This window comes from Callorhinus ursinus, unplaced genomic scaffold (genome assembly GCF_003265705.2).
Source record: "Callorhinus ursinus isolate GAN/ISIS: 27379988/994484 unplaced genomic scaffold, GSC_fseal_2.0 scaffold7, whole genome shotgun sequence".
NCBI classification, from domain to species: domain Eukaryota; kingdom Metazoa; phylum Chordata; class Mammalia; order Carnivora; family Otariidae; genus Callorhinus; species Callorhinus ursinus.
The window spans coordinates 8,714,033-8,736,918 of record NW_027397069.1 but is presented as its reverse complement, the minus strand read 5'-3'; the positions used below and the strand labels follow the sequence as shown (position 1 = coordinate 8,736,918).

The window sequence follows — 22,886 nt, the reverse complement described above, 5'->3', positions numbered from 1 at the left end:
TTGGTCTGCATTAGAAGCAGGGATGATAGCCTCAAAATAAATAAAATTTCCTAGTATTCAAAAAAAAAAAAAAAAAAAAAAGAACCAGAGAGTGACTTAGGCTTCCATGAGGAGACTGTCCATTCAGTTCTTAGTTTTGAAGTCCAAATTTTCATCCCATGAGCGTGACTCGAAGGTAAATACAGATGAACAACAATTTTATCACAAAGAGCTTGTTGGTCCTAATCCACGTGGTTGGACTTTTCGGGTCTATTATCCATCTCTTTAAATCGTGTAGCCTATCAGGAATTAACGTGGGAGGGAGTAGAGTTTTTCTGTGGTATTCTTTGTATAAAAGCTCACTTTAAAAACAATGATCAACCTGTTAATGATATTTATTATAGTAAACATATAAATTATGTCAGCAAAACGGTTCTTAGTGTTTAGTTTTCATATTTCACTTCTGCTCTTCTCTTAAGGAGACTTACAGACCTGTAGAGTGAGTCTCTACATCACTACTTACTGGGGGTTTCCCTCCTGTTCCGTTACAACCTCAGCCAGTGACATCTCAGGGCGGGTAGCTAGCATAGCAGGACTCGTACTTGTAATCCCCTGGATATAACATGTTTATAAAATAATTTCTAGTAGGTAAACTTACCTCGAGGTCTTAAATGACTTCCTTAAAAGAGTCTCATAGACCTTGTCACTAGATACCTTAAGAGAAAAAATTAGGGAGGAATGTACCGAGGGCTAGAACATAAAAGGACAAGTCTGTTTCTGGAGACTGGGTAACAATTTCACTACCATTTCCTGGCAATGCCTTTGAAACCTTGGACCTAAGCCGTGTGAAAGTCTGAAGGCCGCTAACTCGTATTTAACACCTCAGTCCAATCATGACAGCTCTGTTAAATCACTGCAAGAATCCTTATTTTAAAATATCTCACCTGGAAACCATTTAAAGACTTCCAAAGCAGGAATGGATAACATCCCTTATGCAATGACCCGATCCAGTTGATGAAATGACTGTATGGAGGACCGGGAGGCTGTACGGGCTGCCGTGGTTGTGCACTTCCGCCCCCTGCTGGATTCTTTAAAAACTGTCCCAGAGTGTCCGGCAACCCTCAGTTGTGAGACTTTGGGAGCCCAAAAGTGGGTCCTAGCCCACTTCATTCTGTGAATTACAAATGTTTCCATCTGTAACATGATATCAATATCATAGTGAACAGCTATGTGGCTCTCATGCTCTGAAATGGTATTTCAGCTTCGAGGAAGTTTTCACATGTTTTTCTTAAATGATGAAAGAGGAAATAATTTAATCAAAAGCAAGTTAGCGTAATCGTTCCCCCACTTAAATCCCTAACAGAAATCTCAGTGTTTGTTTTGGCTCTAGTTCTTATTTCAGGCTTTCTTTCTCATAAACCACATTTTCAACTCAAATTTAAAACAGTAATGATGATAATCATTCATGGTCAATCACCGTTGTCTGAAATCTCTGCAAATTAAGTGACGACGTTCAAAAATCATTTTTGTGACTTGGGAGATGGTGGGCCCCTGATTTTTAAACTGACAGGTTTTGATTTTTCTGTAAGTACTTTCTATCAACAATGATCGTATATATGAAACACAGAGCATCTCATGTGCTCCCGGAGGTTACCCTTTACTGAAAGGCCATTCATAGTGAAATTCTGGGGGTTGTTTTTTTTAAGATCCCTAATTTTTCTTTCTTGTTTTTTCACTGAGGTATAATTGGCATATCACATTGTATTAGTTGTAGGCGTATGACATAACGGGTCAATATTTGCAGACACTGTGACATGAGCATTACAATCAATCCACTTGCCATCTGTTCTCCACAGTGAAGTTTTTGATATCTTACGAAAACTCCCCCATTGACACCATGTGAATTTGGATTTTAGGAATTCTGCCTCCAGGGTGTGGAGATAGGAATATAAAACATTGTGCAAAATATGGGATTCTTCTCCCAAACCATGCTCATAGAAATATCACCTTGGCTGATGCCCTAGCACGTTTGGAGCGGGTGAGACTTTTCCTTTTCTCCTTTTTTGATAGGGATTATTTTAATCTAGGAGTTCATACTTGTTCTTCACTACGTTAGGCCAGTGGCAGAAACCATACACACTCTCAAAAACAGCAGGGTCGTAATTCTCGGCATTTCTCTGACCGGTTTATTGTGTTGCTGTAAGTGTTCTTACAGGCATTGTCTCATTACTCTTCGAGAGAGTTCTGCCAGTGGCCGGCATGATTATTTGCATTTTGCAGATGGGAAAACTGAGGCTGTGTGTCTATGCTGCAGAGTGGAATATATAACTCGTGGAATTATCCAGAGAATCCTGACTCACAGATTCTAGCGTTGAAATATTTGTGGCAAACGCAGCAGAGAACAGCTGAGAAGTCCCTGTTGATAGAATTAGTGTCTTAGTGGAATTCTTCAGCCAGTCAGAACAGAACGACCCACCGAGTCCCTCTCTGATTTAATCTCATTATGTTGGATGTACAGAATAAGTAGAACAAGGAAAAGCTCTGGTGTAAATGTTGCCTATTGATCCGAAACCATAAGGTTAGGTAAGGTTATCTGTCACACACCTTGGTGAAAGATTCGTCAGCGTTTAGTGGAAACTCGACCTGTACAACCACAGCCAAACGTATTTGCCCCCCCCTTAATTGGGCAAACAATTCTTGAACGCAGAGTAAGTTCTGGGTTCCAGATCCAGGAATGAGACTATGAAGGAGTTCGGAACTAGGGAGAAGCCAATACAGTGCCGCGCGCTAAGGGCCCACTGGGGCGCGGGCAAAGCTCTGAGAGTGCAGAAAGCCGTAGGGTGCCAGGGCCGTCAGCATGTGCTGGGGGGGTGGGGGCAAAGGAAACTGAGAAAGAAGCGACTGTCCGAAGGAAAAGAAAATTGCTTAGGACTTCGAAAGGAAGATTTTACCAGTGGCCGCAGAGCATCTCAGGCGGGGGGGGGGGGACGTAGCTGGGGAGAGCATAGTTAGGGAGAGCAGAGGTTGGGGAGAGCATAGTTGAGGGATTACAAGTTGTTCATTTTAGCTGCAATGCCAAGTACTTGAAGGGGTAGGCAGAGGGTACAGAGGCAGAAAAGACGAGCGGAATCTGGCACTGAGGTAGACGGCCACGCACAGCCAAAGCTATGCATTTCCAATAGTCATATCACTTTTCGACCACAAAGAGAGAGAGAGAAGCTCATCAGATGAATTTGGTCGAGCATTTCAGCCACATCCTGAACTGACGCTAAACTGATGTTTAGTCCCCGCTCAGTGTGGCTGCAGGAGGTGGTGGTGGTGGGGGTGGTGGTTTGCAACCCAGGGACATTCTCGCAGCCATGACACAGGAAAGAAACACCCCCCCCAACACACACACACACACACACACATACACACACACACACACACACACACACTGGAATGCAAGAGAATAGCAGAATTTGTTTGGGATAACTTTGAATCCAGCCACGTTCGCTTTAAAATAAAGTCATTGACAAAGTGGGTACTTTAATAAATTTTAGGAACCAGCTGCTCCCAATACACTCACTAATGACTGAAAACCCTCATTCAACCGATGGACCACCTACTCTGTGCCCCAGAGACCTAGACAGACGTGAATCCTGCCCTCCCAGAGTTGACAGGAGAGGAGGAGAGATGGATATTCCAATAAATGCCCACATAGGGCGCCTGGGTGGCTCAGTTGGTTAAGCGACTGCCTTCGGCTCAGGTCATGATCCCGGAGTCCCGGGATCGAGTCCCACGTCGGGCTCCCTGCTCGGCGGGAAGTCTGCTTCTCCCTCTGACCCTCTTCCTTCTCGTGCTCTCTATCTCTCATTCTCTCTCTCTCAAATAAATAAATAAAATCTTTAAAAAAAATAAATAAATGCCCACATAAATATATAACTTAAATGCTTTGTAAGGCCGATGAATGAAAAAGTAGAGTTCAATAAACTTGAAAATAATAAACTGATTTAAATGGCAGATGGAGATAGGTCAAAGAACAACTGAACAGTTTTCTAAAGAAGTGACACATAACCTTGAGACCAGGAAGATGAAAAGAGTGGGGCGAAGATTATTCGAGGCAGAGGGGAGGGCTTGTGGGAAGCCCAAAGGTAGGACAAAAGTGTGCTGTGTTCAGTTCAAAGAAATGAGAGGCTAATCTGCCGAGGTCACGGTGCCCGCCCCCGGAGGAGGGTATGGAATGGAGCTGGGGAGAGAGTCAGAGAGTGGACCAGAGGGGGCCTTTATCCTAAAAGCAATGGAAAGACAGTGAATCATTCCAGCAGAGAAGCGAAGAGACCGGTATTTAGAAAGCCGAAGAGTGGAGCAGATTAGGCAGGGGACAGGAAGGCAAACAGGATGACAAGTTAGGACGTCACGCCATGGCCCAGCCTAGAGATGATGGCGATCGGGACCGGCGGAGTGGCGGCAGAGTGGCAGACAGACCAACACAAGATGCATTTTAGAAACAGGATTGCTTTGGCTTATTGGTGAGTTGCAGCAGGGAATTTCAAGAGGGCAGGTAGATGCATAAATTTGGAAGCCTCGAGCTTACAGATAGTATTTAAATCCTGGATTGAATGATACGCCCAGAAAAAGTACAGCGTAGATGAAGAGGAACCAGAACGGAGTCCTGAAAAAACTCCAGCATATAAGCTATAGAGTATGTGTGTGTCTATGCGTGTGTGTGGGGGGGGGGGGGGCGGGGGGTATTAGAAAATCCAAGGGAAAAGAGTGGTTTATTATGGAGGGAGCAGCCAAGTGTTAAATGTTACCAAGACTCACATTAGATGAAGATGGAAGAGTTCCTAATGACTGCAGAAATAGGGAGTTCTTGAGGACATTAGCAGTGGGAGGAGAGACCTGAATATGGAAGTCAACTTGGAGAAGATCGAAGAGCAAGTGGGGTAAAGGAAGTGAAAATTTATGAGCAGGCAACTGTCCAGAAGTTTGTTTACGAAGATTAGAAAGATAGGGCCAGAGAAAGAGAAGGATTTTGAGGTGTGTGTGTGTGTGTGTGTGTGTGTGTGTGTGTGTATGAAGTCAGATTCATTAACATGCGTTTGCTGAAAAATCCAGTAATCAGTTAAACAGCCTCTGTTCCTGACCGGTTAATGTTAGCCTGACCAAAATGTAGATCAGGCAGAAAGTATCCCTCAGGTGTGGACAGTTCAGCAGAGAGAGAACAAAGGTCTACGCATCTCAGATTCTTCACCTGGTGTCTCAGAACGCAGTTCTAAAACCCTAAGCAGGTACACCCATTTGTTAAAGAGACGTTTCATTCATTCATTAAAAATGCATGCTCTGTCACCTCCATGACACACCATCTTCAGGTATATAATCCTTATATTACCTTGATTTTTAGTCTAAGGAACTGAACCAGAAGTAGATAATTCAATTTTTTCAGTACTCTACCACATACATTTCTCTTCAGGGTCAAAGTTTTCGGATTCAAGCATATTAATACGGCCCCCTGCAGGGAAGGTAGCTATTCCCCTGGAGGGATTGAAACCTTCCCTCCCTTTCCTCCCTCTCCCCCATCCTTCCACTTGGGCACCAACCTGAGCTATCCTAGGAGTTTTGCCAAAGATCTCCCTGAGGGATCACCTAAAAGCAGCCATGACACAGTCGCTAGGCCTGGTCCTAAGTCAGCCCCAATTTGGCACTGTTTCGCCTCTACTCCCTTTAGGCTTTATGGCTAGGCACCGCTCCTTTATCATGATGAATCTCATAGCAGAAAACAGGTCACGTACACATCCAGGTCATTCTGTCACAAGAACTTCAGTCTTCCTGTGCTGTAGGGCTTCTAGGCAATCATCTAAAATTCACCTGACCTGCGAGCCTTTGATTTGGAGGATACGGAATCTTAGTTACCGTTTTGATTTTCCCATTGTTTTTGACACGAAACAAACAAACAAGCAAACAGACGTTTAATGCAATAAGGTCAGTGTAATCCAGCGAATACAAGCCCTGACCTGGATTTAGGAGTAGAATTCTATTTCTAGCCTTACCCTCGATTCCCACTGAGCATGACCTTGGAGTAGTTACTATGCCTCAGATTTTTCATCTGTAAAATACCCACTTCCTACCTTGGAGGATTAACCTCGATGATGTCTGTAAAGGTCTTAGAGGAAGGACACTCTCGACATTGTCACATGTCATTCTTTAGAAGAATCATGTCGATGGAGCCGAGTAAAAAGTGTGAAAAGCATTGAAGGAGTGATCTTTGAGTAATATTGGCTTCCAACAAGTCAGAGATATTTGTGTCAGTCCTAAAAACGTAAATAACTCTAAAAGACTGTGTTAACTAACCCTACTGATTTCTGGTTGTGCTTCAATCTCACTTTGAATGTTAACTCTAAACCGCTAACCTGTTTCTTTCCCTTTATTCACTTTTTCCACCTGCCATTGCATGACATGCAGGGTCAGTTTTGTGCATGACTCCCGCTACCAGTATTGGTAGGTTTCAACCTTTTTTTATTTGTCTTTTTCTATTATGTACAGTACCTTCACTTGCTTGAAATTTATTTCAGAGATGGTAGAAATGCTTTAGGAAATGGTAGATCTGAAGGCTTTATTTGGCTTTAGAGTTAATGGATAGGTTTTTAAAGATGTACTTGTATTATTTAAGAAAATGATCGTTTTAATGTGACCAGAATAACCACTGTGCTAGAACAACCACTGCAAGACATAAAACCACAAGTACTGCTTTTTAATGATCTGTATTTTGTTTCTCTTTATAGTTTATATGGTTTAGCATAAGAGGAAAAAAAAGCTGACTTTATCAGAAAGGCAGGCTAATTTCATCAATGTTTTAAAGTTTCATAGTGGTGTGCCTTTATCTCCTTTTTGCTGTGTGTTAGAGTTATCAGAGTTTCCCAGAAGTATTTATTTTTAAAAACTGTAAATGGATGTATTTTGAAAACAAATGTCTGAACTGCCTTGCTTTAGTATCCTTTTTAATTTTAAGTGTCAATTTCTTTGGGGTGATTATTCGGACCGTAGCACTCCCTTAGATGTTAAATTTTAATACTATATCATTATCTCTACACATCCAGTGCCTTGGTACAAAAGTCTGTCTTTAGGACGTATGGATGAGTTCCGTTTAGAATAAAGAGAAGTAACCGTTGGCCAAATTTGCCTGCTGTTTCGCAGTAACTACGTTAGAATTGACATCAAGGCCACGATTTTTGCTCTGCCATTTATGAACCCAGAATAAACCCCAACCTCCAACAATTTCAGCCCCAAAACAGCAGCTCCAGATCGACAAAAATATTCAATTTAACCATAATTGATTCCAAAAAATATCCTACCCCAAATTAGGCCGACATGTCGAGCCTTGGATGTTCTAGAATGACAAAAATGAGTATCACATCTTCTTACTTCATTGGACGTTCCATTTCGCATTTTTGGAGGAAACCTAACCGTACCTACAACCATAGGCTCCACATTGGGAATGATACATTGCCAGAAGTAAAAATGTTGATAAATACATCAACCAAAGTAATCTGCTTTGGCCTTTCTGGGAATCACTGATTATGTTTTAAAACTTCCTTTAATTGTACTTGTAATAAGCTATTTTCCCTTTTTTATTTCTCTCCCATGCTTCCTTGCTTTGCATTGTGATTGCATGCCATCTGCTGGTTTAACCCATGATGGCTTGCTGCTCTGATATTCACCATGCCAAAATACCACTTCTATTACCATAATGCTACACCCTCCTGTTCATTGCTCCCATGGTTCCCCTCCTGAAAGTACCCATGATGCACAGCGCTACGTCAGCCACTGTCTCTGCAGCAACAACTCCTGCAACAAGTGTCCCCTTCGCAGCAACAGCCGCAGCCAATCAGGTTTGCTCCTTTTAAAGCTTTCTTTCACAAATCCCAAACTCTAAATGAGTGCTGATATTTAAAAAAAAAATTCTCAGTGAGAATTTTTTTTTCATGTTTATCCATCAAATTTTATTTTTTTAATTAGTTTATAGCAAGCATTTATGGACAGGTTGCACTTATTTAGAGTTAACATTTACTGCAAATAATGATGTAGCTATGTTTTGTGTTGCACTGTTTGTTTTCGTACCTAATATTGTGTAATTAACCTGACAGGCTTCAGTTCCTCTTAGTACAGCGTTACCTATCCAGTGGTTTGTGAATTGCCGCAGAAAAATCGTAAAAGCTCGCCCACGGGTGCTTGAAAACTGGCTCTATTTCGATTCAGTTCATTCAGACCCTATCACCTCTGTTGGGGAGGGAAGAAAAAAAAATTCTCCTCTTAGAAAAGTCTCCCCCTTTTGCCTTCGTGTCAAATTTGAGGTCTGAATGATGCTTGTCAACATCTCGCCTTGGTCGCTTGTGCTCCCAAAGTCACTGGTCCCCACTTCACAGTTTGTCTAGATACTGGCCTAAGAGCCAGGGTGTACTGGAAGAAGAATGCTGGGCGCTGAGTTCACAAAGGCTGGATATAACCAAGTAGGGATGTTTAACTCGGTTGGTTTAATGCATGTGCCAGTAAGACCATGGATGTTCTATTCTCAGTGAGAACCAGTTGGCCATTTCCCACTCTGTAATCACGGGCTGACTGTACCCCTAACCCCAGCCAACCAGCTCGCAGATTTGTGCTCCTGGCACAGGAGATGCACATGAGGATGGGTGAGCATCAACCCTCAACCTCGCCTAGGGAAACAGGTTTTTGCGCACGCCCTCCCTTCGTACAAGAGAAGTGGTTTTGGCTTTGTTTTTAGCTTAAAATTTTTTAATCAGCTTTACTGATAAAAGATAAAAAGAGACATAGGAGTGAGCTGGGGGGAAGGTTGGAGCTAATGGGAGAAATTTGGAGAAATCATGTCAGGGCATCAATGGCGGATTCCAGACTGCATTCTGCAGGTGGGAAGGGCTGATTCACACTTTCTACGTTCAAGTGAATAAGTGATTCCAGGGCCGTAGGCTTCATCACTGAAAAGACAAGTGTGAGTGCACTTGAATGAAGGAATACAAGTGAAATCCCGATAGTTTCTGACTGCGTCCTCTGAATTGTGACGAAGGAGGAAAGAAGGTGGAGGGGGGAAGGCGAGCCCACATGTGCTCTCGGAGGCAGATATAAACTGTTGCTAATTCTTTAGCTCTTCATTTATCACCTCAAAGATGCCAGCTTACCTCTAAGGAAAGCCAACTCAGCCTCCAAACAGATGTAACAAAGAATAGCAAATAAGTTTCTTAGCTGGGAAGACTCAAAAGAAATGATGGGATGGAAGAGGGAGAGAAAGTTTGCATCCTTCCATTACTAGGTTCAAAGCACTCCTTTCGTTTGCTCGTTTCGTTATGAGGAAGCTAGATATCTGGATATTTATGTCAAAGTCCTGCCTTCTTCTTGAACCATGTTTTTGTGATTTTTGACAGAATTTTTGTGACAAAGTCCTTTTGCAAGAAGGCAAGTATAGTATAGTAGTATTCATTATGATGGCAAGTTAAGCACTTCTTCTTTTATTTATTTATTTTAGAGAGGAAGAGAGAGAGAGCTGTCGAATGCAGGAGCAAGCACAAAGCAGGGAGGGGCAGAGGGAAAGGGAGAGAGAAATTTTAGCAGACTCCGTGCTGAGCGTGAAGCCCGGCATGGGGCTCGATCTCAGGATCCTGAGATCAGGACCTGAGCTGAAACCAAGAGTCGGATGCTTGACCGACTGCGCCACCCAGGCGCCCAGCCAGTTAAGTACTTCTCATACTGAGAGATCTTTCCTAAGAATAGAAAGGAAGTCAAGATAAAGAAATACTTTGGAGTTTGAGGATAAACTCCATTATTATAATAAACACTTAATCACGTATCATAAATATTTTTTCCAGCCTGGTGATTTTTTGGGCTCCCTTTGGGCTCCCCAAAACTTTGAGAGATTGCATGCATATATATGCACAGGTTTGTGTGTAGGGAGGCAGGGGTAGGAAGCATGAGATATGCAGAGGCTAAAATATATCATTTTACAGCAGACTGCAATTGGTAAAGGAACCAACACGTTTAACTTCAATTACATTTAAAGAAATATTATTAAAGAAGTATCTGACAGTAGCTTCGAGTATCCTAGACCCTGCGTTGTGCAGTTAATCGGATGTAACAGTTGCCGGATTGCACTTCAGTGATGAAGAGGAGAAATCCTTTAGCAGCTCTTGGTGGAAACCACAGAAAAAGAAATAATCATAAAATTAAATTATTCAGGCATGATATTTTTTACATATTTTCAACAAGTTTCAAAGAGCGAAGCAGCTACAAAAGAACTTAGAAATCTTTCCAGTGCCCCCGAAGTCAGAGACTGCTGATGGCTGTGGCATGACAAATTATCCCGTTATTAATTTCACCCTTTAAACTCAGATGGAATCATATCCACGTGAACGAGGTGTCATTTAAACGTAGTAGGTCTCAATTTCCTCCTCTGTGAAAGGAAACCTAGCATTAGATCACCTCTGAAGTCCCTTCCAGCCCCAAGATCCAGCAGACCTGTGGTCGTTCAGCTGCTCTGCTGGACCCAGAATCTGGGATGATAGAAAGCTGGACACCAGCAGATTTGGCAAGTAGAGCTAGGGATTTCAGAGCTCAGGGCGTGCTAAGCATCCTGCCTTCTTTTTCCTTCATGGAGTGATCTGTCTTTAACACAAAATGTGCTGCAGTTTTGACAGTCTTTCAGTTCATTGGATCAATTTAGACTGTCAGTTCAAATAGTTCAGACCTCATAGGTATTTGTAATTAGATCCAAGTCATTCATAGAACACAGAAGATAGACCAGAACATCCCATGACAGAGCCTCTGGTCCAGTTTCCTTTACATGTTGGTCCGTGGTGAGCCGAGATGAACAAGCCACAAATCTCTAAATTCTATCCTCAGGGCTTCATCGAGGTGCCGGCAATGAAAGTTTCAACTGAACTTAGCTTGAAATTCAGTGAAGACAAAATCCATAAAACTTTGGGGAAATATAAAACAACTTTTTCTGATTGCTTGGCTCTGGGCATAGATACGGAAACAAAAATACAATAAATAAACACACTAGTACTACTAGCAATGACTTCCTGTTTGAACTAAGGCCTTTAGACCTTAACATACAAATTATATTTAATAATTTTACTATTACCTAATATTATTTACAAACGGCTTGTTATGTACAAGGTACTATTATAAATGGCTTCTCTCTCATGTAATGTACTACATATTACATTATATATCATACCGTACGTTTTATATTATATGAGAGAGGGTACGTATGTATAGACAGACTCACTTAATCCTCACCACAGTCTTAGGAGGACAACTTTGGTCATCTCTATCTTACAGGTGGTAAAACCGAAACAGAGGTTAACTACCTTGGCCAAAGTTAAATAACAGCCAATAAGTGGTTTTGCTGGAACTGAATCCCGGGCAGTTTGGTTCCAGAAGCCCTGTTCTTAACCACCATGCTATACCACCTTTCTCATCATCATAAATACAGGAAAGTCACTTCTTTCCCCATTTGCAACTATCTTGCACGTGAGACCCAATAGCAACACACAGTGACGGAGTCTCAGCTGAAACCAAGGTCACTCCTAAGCCGGGGAGATGAACTGAATTGGAGCCTGGCTTCAAGCCGGAGATGTAATAACCAGCTCACATCTAGAACCATCTAGCGGATATATATTAATTATAATATATAACCATCTGTGAATAGTCTGTGTAATATCATAACCAGTGAGGAGGTTGAAAATTACGAGCAGTATCTATACACACTAGGTGAGAAGGAAGAAACAGAGAAGTAAAAAGAGAACTCGTCATCGGTCCTAATGAAGCAGGCTCATGGGCCTGTTCCGTGTGACTGACTGTCTTAGTTCTGTCCACCAGCCAACAAATGACTTGGTCACGAGGAAAACTGGAAATGAAAATGAGAATACCATATAAATCAGTCAGTTTCAGCCTCACAGAGAGTCGGAATGTGTACGTCTATAGATGCCTACAGTGGGACCCATTTCATCTCAGAAGACAACATTAAAAAACGTACCGGTGCACAGCTCAGTATATGGGATTACCTAGTTTCTTCATATCGTAAGACATTTTATTTAACAAGCGTACAGATTGAAATTCCTATAACTTGAATTATTATAGTAGTCTGTCCAGTCATTGCTTTATTGTTTTTTATTTCAAAACTACATCTGTTTCAAGAGGGGAGAAAATAATCCCCCAATAAATACATTCTAAGTTTTAGCTTCTTCATTTATATACAGAGTTTCTTCAGTTTACCTAATAACATCCTTGAAGGCCCAGTCTATGTGGCGAGTCTTTCCCTGTACCCCTGTAGCTAGACGTGCTTTCTCTGGCCCCTGAGTCCTACAAGGACTCCACCTGTGTGCTCTTCCGAGCATCTTTGCCCACAAGACAGAAGGGCAAGCTCACGCGCACGGGTGGGCAGGGAAGTGTACAATCGAGGTGGAGAGCCAACAGTCTGGTCATAGCCTCCGTGTGCAGGGCTGGCTGCAACCGGGTCTGATTCTTCAATGCCAAGGCGGAGGGTTTTGCCTGATTGGGCCAATGAAGGTCTTCAGGAAGGATAGTGATAGAACAGAACTCTGGGGAGAATGAGCAGATGGATCTGAGGCAGGAGAGTGTGGAGAGCAGTGAGGGGTTTTAACAAGAGCCCGAACTGAGGCAGTGGCCCCTAGCAACGACCTCCTTTGCCTTGCCTTTGCCCCTTACACGGGGAGAGTTACTTTTAACCCAACAGAAACATAAAAACTATTTCATACTATGGCAAAACCCATCCTAATAAACGTCCCAGGGCAGAAAGAGAAATTTGGGCTGACATGAAGGGTTAGCCACAGGAAGTCGCCCCCGAAGGACCTGAACTCAGTCCCTTTAAGGACAGCAGTTGAATGCACTCATCGGTCACATGTGTCCAGCGTGCTTACCCCTAATGTGTGGCTTCCCACTTCCTACCTAAATGAGATTTCAGAGCCACAAAAGCTCAAAGACCTCCCAAGCCTTTGCTCAAAAGAAAGAGTCCCTCTAGGTGTGGCGTGAATGCACGTTGCCCAGGCTTTTACAGTGAGGGCTATGGGAGCAGTGAGGGCAATTATCCATCTAATTCATTCTGGGAAGTGAGCCTGTGCTAAGCATGGAAGAAAAATTCTTTTTTTATTAAAAGATTTTATTTATTTATTTGACACAGAGAGAGAGATACAGCGAAGAGAGGGAACACAGCAGGGGGAGTGGGAGAGGGAGAAGCAGGCTTCCCGTGGAGCAGGGAGCCCGATGCAGGGCTCGATCCCAGGACCCTGGGATCATGACCGTAGCTGAAGGCAGACGCTTAACAACTGAGCCACCCAGGCGCCCCAGGAAGAAAAATTCTTACCCTTGGATATTAGGAAACTTTTTGCGGAGCACCCACCCCACCAGCACCTTTAAAGCTGGTGAAAACAAATTCTATTTCTGGCAAGATGTTAAAAAAAAAAAATCACATCTACAAAAAGTGATGATTCAGGTTTAGAATTCTGACCTCTAGGTCTTATCATATCTTCTGAACACTCCCCCAAAGATTAAATCCATTCAACAGAAAGTTGAACTGAGGAAGAGTTTATTGAAAATTAGTTAATAATATACACACATAACCTTCTATTTATTAGAATATTTGATAAGTCAGAAAATCTCATTTTCCACACCTGCCTTGTATAAATTTATTGCATATGATAATCAACAGCAGCAATGTTGGATCAAAAAAAAATAATTACATGCAACCGGCTTCACAACATTATGCTTTATCTGGCCTGCTACAGATTACTTGAGAGGGAAGAAAAAAGCTTAAAAGCATCAGATTTTACTTCCTTCTCACAAATAAATGTGAACACAGCTTCAAAACTATTTGTATAAAGATTTTCACATATGTAAGTTAGCCTGTACTAACCGAGAAATCTAGAAAGGTAAGGTCATGTTTTACTTAAACTCTCATCTCAAAGAGTTTTATAAAACATCTATTATGCAAAGCCATCTGTCAGGACTATATTCGGATAAATGTGGGAGGCATTAAACATTCCCCACTATTCACCACTTGACCCATTGGGAGCCTGTTATTTTCATAAGAAAAATCTTGGTTCTGCAAAGCCTTGGTGCAGGGGGGGAGGAGGCTTCTGTGAGAGTCCTCTGCGGAACACAGGGTAGTAACTGGCCTCCACGTACAGATACTCAGACTCCTCCTTCCTCCTAGTTTGCTGGTTCCCGGGAACAGATTATGGAAAACAGCTGGGGGCCAGCTGTACTGTGCTCCAGAAAGGCCCAGAGGGCAAATGTCAAAATCCAGCCCTGGTGACTAGTCCTTGGGTGGAGACATCTATCTCAGCATTAGACTTCAGACCACGGAAGCGGCTTAAGCACCTTAAACTTTTTGCTGATGTTCTAACTATAGAAGGAGGTTCCATTTCAGTGATGGATCGGGTTGCTTCAAATGAGGCAGAATTGTCACATCAAATATTTTGTGGAGAATGGCAGCAGTAAGAGAGGGGCGTGTGTGTGTGTGTGTGTGTGTGTGTGTGTGTGTGTGTGTGTAGGGGGGTGGAGACTGGAGCCTGCCATATCTCTTCAAGTAAAAAAAAAAAACCCACTGATTTTTTGAAATTGCAGTATTTGCATTCAGTTAACGCTGTTGGTTACAGCTACTTGGCAATTTGAGTGTAGTGCCATGTGCAATGTGGCTAGGGCATCGGGAACCAGACTTAGCATCAAGCGTGGTCAAAACATTTTTAGAGAGGTGGGTCTTGGATCTCAGAGAGCCATAGAGGCAGATTATGTTTTCTCTTGAAGAAATCAGAAAAGAAGAAGGCAGTAGACCTTTTAGTTTTCTGCCTCGGAAGCAGCTGCTTTGCAGGACTAACTCCCATGAGGTTTAATTAATAAATGTATCTGCAGATTCTCTGAGGAAAGGCTAAGTTACGTAAGTGTTGTCATCTAGTACATTTTCATTGTTCATGAATAATTTATACCTCATGGTGAGAAAGTTGGGTAGAATTCTTTTGTAGATAGCACCTAAAGACATAATATCAGCTCCGATTTTGTGCAGCTGAAGAGAAAATGTCAAGGGTCCTTATGCGGAGCTTGACTGCCTGGTGGATTGTCCTACTTATTATGCCTCAAATCCCATCCTCTTTTGCATTTTGATGGAATTTGGGGGGCAATCTTTTTAGATGGAGAAGTTCTAGTCCCAGGAGTATTTGGGCTTTTGTGGATGGTAACAAAATCATGCCCAACTTTCCTAATTTGGGGCTTTTCTCTTTTGAGCATAATGAATGTACAGTTCATCCCGTATGTGTGTTTATTTCGGCTCTAGATCTGTAAGGAAAGAGAGCTGAGCTACAAGGCAGGAATTCGGATCCATTCTCAAGGGTTGAAAGATGAATGGGGTCTCAGTCTTTTTCAATTTTTTTTTCAAGATTTTATTTATTCATTTGAGAGACAGAGAGAGACAGAGAGAGCGCAAGCAGGGGGAGAGGCAGTGGGAGAGGGAGAAGCAGACCCCCCGCCCTGCTGAGCTGGGATCCGGACCTGGGGCTCGATCCCAGGACCTGGATGTCATGACCTGAGCCGAAGGCAGACGCTTAACCATCTGAGCCACCCAGGCGCCCCAGGGTCTCAGTCTTAATAAAAATCGTTAGGAGCAGAGCACAGTTCTGATTTATGGGCATTTATCTCCCCAAGTTCTGCCACTGCTGCCCTCCCCCGCGCGCGGCTCCCTGCGTGTTTGGGGACTTGCCAGGCTTTCTGTGAGGGCAGATGGAGAGGAGACATCCTCACGGCTTCCTGATGAGAAGGAGGGATAGCCAGCTACCCTGACTGTTCCTTCACTGACTGGAGATGACACCACCGTGTGTCACAGACGGTTGGCATTAGGTCTGGCCTCTCAGCCTCTGCTAGCATTTTCTCCGGGCCACATTGCTTGAGGCCACGGCTCCAAGGCTAGACCTGGCTGAGCCTGCTGATCATTCTGGAGGCCGCCAGGGTGGAGAGGTGCTAGTAGCTACCTGGAGTTTACCGCCTCGTCTGAGAAACATGCATCGGGGAATGTCACAAAGCGAAATAGCCAAAGACTCCAACAATACTACGTGGGAGGATAAGGCCCTCCATGGCAGGGCCTTATCCCTAAAGGGGCTGAGGAGGTAGGTCTTGAGGGATGCATGGGAATTTGACAGAGAAGAACCAGCGTGAAGTGTAAGGGCTGGAGATGGGCGTGGGATAAGGGGAAAACGGAACCCACAGGCCCGAGTGCACCACCACCCTGCTTCACGTGCATTCTCGTGTTTAACCTTGTCGGGTGCGTCCTCTTCTCCCCCTTTTACTTGTGACAGAATCAAGGCTTAGGCTCTAATCAGTACTAGAGCTGCATTTGACCTCAAGTCTAGCTGACCCTGAAGTCTGTCTATGCCTGCCCCTGACCCCAGCCTCTTCTCCAGTAGCCTGTGTGGTTCTGACGGGAGTTTCAGAATCAGTCCTGGACTTTATCCCTCAGCAGAGGCAGAGAGAACAGCTATGATTTTGTCAGATCTATAGGAGGGGGGTGGACAGTAGCTCAGGGGGGCAAACGACCAGCTGTAGGCCATGCTGTGGCAAGTGGGAGTGAGGGGGGGTGCGTTTGGGCAGGACTGGAAAGCTCAGTTGTACAGGCGAGGAGGGATTAGTTGCCGAGGGCCTGGGAGGGCAGGATGAGAGCTAGACAGTGACATGGTAAATGAGAGACTTGGAAACACTGATCTATGGCAAGTGAGCAGGTAGAAACTCGCTGAGACAGGCCAAGGTCAGGTTCACGGGGGAGGAAGCTACTTCATCGCCGCAGAGATGACATTGGGACAGAGAGAAAACAGCAAATATGAGTAGGGTTAGATAATTAAGAATCAGAGAAATTCAGGGCTCCCTAAGGGTCTTCTCCAGCTTCTGTAATACCTTTACCAACTTCCTTGTCCCTGCCACACCCGCCTTCTACAAGACCTCTCTCCAATGACTAACATAGAAAGAATGGTTCTTGTTGACACATCTTCCATTTTATTTGTACTATGAAGGACCAATTTGTTCACTGGTGTTTTCTGACGTTGGGAAAACTATAGCTGTTCTAGCATTTAGAATCTGTCACGCCTCAGCTTCAGGTATAATATGCTGGCGCTTTTGGTCTGTTTTACTTTCAGTGACCTAATTGTATTATTCTTATCATCATGCCCTTCGCTCAGGAGTTTTCAGAGATCTTCAGAGCTTATGTCAATGAGCTTCCCGTGACCAAATACAGATACTCTTCACTGGTCACCACAATGCCCTTCTGGGAGCGGCATCAGTAAGCTGGTCATTGTAAATGTCACCCATTTTCCCAGAGTCATGGCTACATGAGGCACGGCAGGGCTGACCCAAGACCGCCATCGACTCATCCGAGTCCTGAAAGGCAGTAAGTTGTAGGAGCGAATTTACCGCAATCCTGCCACACCGCCACAGTAATACACAAAAGGAAACTATGATGCAGGTTACATATTGGAAGAAGGGCCCAGGTCAGCAGGGCCGCTTATCCAAGTCACACAAATATCAAGACAGCAGGACTAGAACCCAGTTATCTGCGTCCTTCCTGGAGTACTGCTTTTTCCTTCACCACACTGCCTTCCTGAGAACGTGCTTTAAATTGTCATCCAAGGGGCCACAAAGTGGAGAGCCCATAGACAACACCCAGACAACTCAATAGCTCTCCTTTATGGAGCGCTTTCCAAGAGCCAGGCGTGGTGCTAATAAGCCTTTCACAGGAATTATTAGAACCTAAAATGGCCCTGGGAGGGACTGTTCTTATCCCCAATATGCAGATGAGGAAACTGCAGTTTCGTGAAGCCGAGAAGCTTGTCCAAGATCTTCAATCCAGCGGCAGAACCAGAGTCAGAACATCCCCAAGCTCCTAACCTTCCATTGCACAGTAAGAAGGACGTAGAATGGTTAAGTGACTCACTCAAGGTTACTTAAGGGTTAGAAACTCATCTCCTAACACCACACTTAGTCCTCTGTCAAACCACAGTGCAGCGAGAGTATGTTAACTACACATTTGTTTTTGAGTGATCAATAGCTTTGCTTCCGCCATAGAATTTAGAAAGGTTTTTGAGGAACCAAAAAGATAGCCAGGGATGTTAAACTTGATTCCTTCTTTTTCTCCAAATATTTTTTCCAGTAATAATTTCGTAGTTCTTCCACCAGTCATTCTTTCAATATTTGTCATTGTTACACCAAAATATTTGAAGAGGCCAGAGAACCACCTTAGTTATGAGAATTCGGGAGAAGAGGAATTATTTGAATCGATTCCTATTGTTCACCTTTTCTTTGCTCTTCTCTGACCCCTGCAACATGAAGGATGGCCTTGAATAAGAAGTTAAAAAAGGGAAATCTAAGGAGTGTATCAAGAATGAAAAGAAAACCCCATTATATTTCTTTGCCTTGGAAAAGGGTATTTAAGAGTTGCCTTTTTTTTTTTTTTAACATAAGCTCATAACATAAGTTCCCTGGCTCTGTCTGTGGTGTATGTGAGATCCAGGAGAGGAGAGGTGAAGGTCTTGAAGCTAGAAGTGTAGACATGTGGTGGACGAGACCGGTGTGCACAAGTGTCCATAAATCATGGTTTGCTCTAAGCACAGTGATCTACAAGTATTTAGTAAATGCCACGTACACCTTGACAAAATATTCATGTTTTGTGGCTTAGCCTAGGAAGTTAAAATAGGTGAAATATTACCAAATAAAACAGTGGTCTTATATGCTTCCTACCCCCAGGTACTCACTAAATACCTGATCTAATCCTCTCAGCTCATGAGTTAGGGACAGTGTTTGATTCCCACTGTAGAGGTGAGGACTACTGAGACGAAGCCACAGTAACACACGGAGTGGGCCTAGACACTGGACTTGCACAGGATCTAACTGTAAATTGTGGGAGGTCCGCGGGGCGCCTGGGCGGCTCAGTCGGTTAAGCGACTGCCTTCGGCTCAGGTCGTGATCCGGGAGTCCCGGGATCGAGTCCCGCATCGGGCTCCCTGCTCCGCGGGGAGTCTGCTTCTCCCTCGGACCCTCCCCCCCTCTCATGTGCTCTCTCTCTCTCTCTCTCTCAAATAAATAAATAAAATCTTAAAAAAAATAAAAATTAAAAAAAATAAATTGTGGGAGGTCCCGCCTCTTATACGATGTTAACTTTCTAGGCAGTGGACACTGATCATCAGACGCTGATGGCTACTGATGCTTTTGTAATAAAGGATTTTAGTTTGGAAAATGACAAATATGAGCGACAGTCAAGACTTTCAGGAATAGAGAAATTCGGCCTATCTTTAGTTAGTTGTCAGTGACAGGCCAGGATATGCAAAAATATAGAAAGGAAAGCAAGTGTGTTTGACATTTTTCATATTTTAATCTCATCAAACTCAGGTTAATTACCAACATAGATGGAGTGCCATACAGATCATATCATATTTAAGTGCATGGTATTGCTATTTGAATACCCACTTAAATAGAAGCTGAAGCCAAATTTTATTTATCCCCTTCACTTTTAAGGGAAAGGAACCAACGTTTACCAATAAGCACTGTTACATACCAGACACTTGCTATACATTATTTCATTTACTACTCAACAGAACCCTGTGAAGCGTTTTGTCCGTCTTCCGGAGGAGAGCAAATCTTAAAGAATAATTTAAGATTCAAGCAGGCAGGAAGTGACTGGACAGTCTTAGAATTCAGGTTTGCCTGCCTCTAAATCCCGTTCTCCTGTGTCTCCACCATATTTGAATGAGATTGGAGCTTGTGGTCAATGGAGGATCCGGCTGAACCTCTTTATATGGTTCCCTTAAAAACTTCTCACTGTTGAGTTTCACTATTAGTTTCTAAAGTTTTAACCATTTAAGGAGAAAGTTCTAATAGAAGCAAGCCTTTTTGAAAGCCAAGTTCAATATCATAAATAGTCTGAAAATACCGTTGCTTGATGAAACCACAAGGAAATTCAAATTTCAGTCCGGTAAACAAGAGCTAGAAAGCAGATGGACAAGGGCACCATCTCACCCTTTCCCAGGTTGCTAAAGTGGCAAATAACTTCTGGCTGGAAAGAGTCTACCAAGAGGAGTCCTCTCAACCAGGACTTTTTCAAACAATGCTAATTTAGAAAGAGAGATACTGTTTTTCTCCACGGTCTCCACAGAACCTTACCTTCATGCCAGTCTCAGACTGATTGAACGTCACTACTTGGGAATGGTTGTTTGGGACGGCCTGGAGGAGGCAACCCAGAGGAGCCGCTGCGAGGTTGTTTGGTTGTAAGCAAAGTGAATTACATATAAGACCACTGTTTTATTTGGTAATATTTCACCTATTTTAACTTCCTAGGCTAAGCCACAAAACATGAATATTTTGACAAGGTGTACGTGGCATTTACTAAATACTTGTAGATCACTGTGCTTAGAGCAAACCATGATTTACGGACACTTGTGCACACCGGTCTCGTCCACCACATGTCAGGGAGTGAATTAGAACGCAAACCTCGCAGGTTGCTGATGACCCGGGTGTGACCCAGAGAGCCAGGGATCCCATTTGGAAGCCAAACATGGGAAGGAGAGAGGGAAGAAGGAAATAATCCCTGGGGTAAAGGGGGAATAGGGAGTTACTGTTTACTGGGTACGGAGGTCTGTTTTGGAAGGCTGCAGAGTTCTGGAGATGGCTGGTGGTGGTGGTTGCTCATGGGCGAGTGTATTAACGCCGCTGAACGGTACATTTAGAAATGGTTAAAAGGGCAAATATTAAGCTATGCCTGTTTTACCACAATTTTTTAAATTGGACAAGAGATCTGAGTAGACGTTTCTCCAAAGAAGCAGGGAGTAGGATTGGAAAGAAAATGTCTGATTGTACTTCTCTTAAATCCATAGCACAGAGTTATTCTTTTTACATTAAAAATTCTCTTGCTGCTGTGTTTTCCTCTAAGAGTTTTCATTAGGCAGGTAGCTGAGTGCAAATGCAAATCCTTCCTCAGTGAGCCATCCTTGGTGGACGCTGGGTCTATCCTGAGATGCCAGGCCACAACAAAAACCCACTGTTGACTCAGCAGCAACGCACCTTCATACGTTTTCTCAGCAGACATTTATTAAGTGCCTACCATGTGTAATTCAGAATTCTGGGAATACAGAATCGAACAAAACAGTCCCTGTTCTCCTGAGTCTAACCTAATAAGGGAGACAGGCAGTAAACCCAGATGCAAAGAATTCCTGTCAAAGTGATTATCAACTAATAAGGATCATCCCCAAAAGCAGAAATGCCAAAAGGATGGTCTTAGCTGCTGAGTTTTGACAGAGGACAGCAATAAGGAAATAAAAGAGAATATAGGTGCTTTCTTTATATTTTTTCTTTTTTGGGGGGTCTCCATTTTGCCATCTATTATACCATGATATTTTGGCTCCTCGCAGTTGTTAGGGAAGACAGATGGTAACCGGGTGCAGCTCCCCACCAGAGGTGCCCGTGTGGTACAGGCAAAGTAAGAAACTAAGGCTCAAGAGGGTCACCAAGCTTGTTGGTGGCACAGACAAGCCTCCTGAAATTCCGCTCCGGGACTCTGATTTTTCCTTTGCACCGTGATTTTACACACCATTAAGTAGTTTTCTTAACCAACCTCTCTCTCTCTCTCTCTGACACACATACACAAACATACAGGCCAAGAACTAAAATAGAAAAAGACCGCTGGTTTTGCTGGAAATTTTGTTAGATGGCAGTGTCATCCTACCGGTTCCCAAGATGTACAAGATGATTACGACACACAGAGACATGCTTCATGTGTCATACTAATCTCACTGTTCCTTTTGCTGAATCTTCGCATTTACTTCCTTTCCTGCCTGTAGTGTCCTAAAAGCCAGTTGTCAACAGGCTGAATGACACATTCTGCTCCACAGTTAAAATGAGTACTACAGCCAAAATGTGCTCAGGATGCTAAGTCCAACACAATGGTGGTGGATACAAAAGCAGGGTATTGAGCGCGATTGAGGACTTGATGTTGAATCCAACAGGATCTTGTTTCTGTGATTTTTCTGGGCCCAAATCCTCAATTTATTACTGGGAGTAAAACCCCATATTGAAAAGAGCAGGTAGAAATGACTGCTCTTGAAATTTCATTTCCATTGCTGCATAAACTGTTTTTTAAAGGTATAAAAAAGTTTTCTTAGATTCCACTTTCATGCCCAGAGGTCACCTTCAGTGAAAGAGCCTCTGATATGGGTGGCCTGTTTAATCCCAGATAGCTTCCCATGCCACGCATTTCAGGGAAAATACTCTAAATGTGATATTTTTAGAGAAATGTTGTATAATTTTTCTTATAATGGTTTAGAGTATTTCTTAAATAGTGTGGCCCAAATATTACCTATTGTTTCTTGATACAGTAGAGGAATTTAGCCTCCTTTAATATGTAGACAGTCCCTAATTTTAAAAATGTTTGTTCAGAATTCCCTTTGTCATTTGGTTTAAGACTCAAATAATTTTCCTATAGAGACAGTGATGAACTTGATGGTAAGGTCTCCGGGTTGGCCTATCAGAGTTTACTTCACTAGTGACATCGCTCAAGGATAATACTTTATTAACAGCACGGAACAGGCCACATACCACGTGCACAGATGTTTCCACATCTTTGAGATTCAAGACAGAGGCCAAAAGCACATGCCTCACTCAAAGCCCCAGACAGCTATGTGATGGAAAAGTCCTTCACCTTCTCCACCTGCCGGAGTAGAGGAACCATCACCCCCGTGAATTCCAGGACTCGGATGTTTGCTGGGGAAGGTTGGTGGGGTGGGGATGAGATGTACGGTGTGGAGTCAGGAACGCTGGGCAGGAATAGGAAGAGAAGATCTGGGACTTGTCCCTGCCGGGCAACCAGGGACTTT

At 43.3% G+C, this 22,886-nt stretch overlaps 1 protein-coding gene across 8 annotated transcripts in view; it reads left to right on the top strand.

Annotated features, from left to right (window-relative positions):
• MBNL2 (muscleblind like splicing regulator 2) overlaps positions 1-22,886 on the top strand; it is a 155,802-nt gene that overhangs the window by 122,169 nt on the left and 10,747 nt on the right. For 4 of the 8 annotated variants that reach the window (XM_073894380.1, XM_073894381.1, XM_073894384.1 and 1 more), the window contains 2 exons: positions 6,424-6,459; positions 7,756-7,850. The exons of 2 other annotated variants lie outside the window; for them this stretch is intronic. In XM_073894380.1, coding sequence (XP_073750481.1) covers positions 6,424-6,459; positions 7,756-7,850 — 131 coding nt within the window. The remainder of the gene's footprint in view (positions 1-6,423; positions 6,460-7,755; positions 7,851-22,886) is intronic. 2 more of the 8 variants (XM_025874770.1, XM_025874769.2) reach the window with 1 other exon arrangement.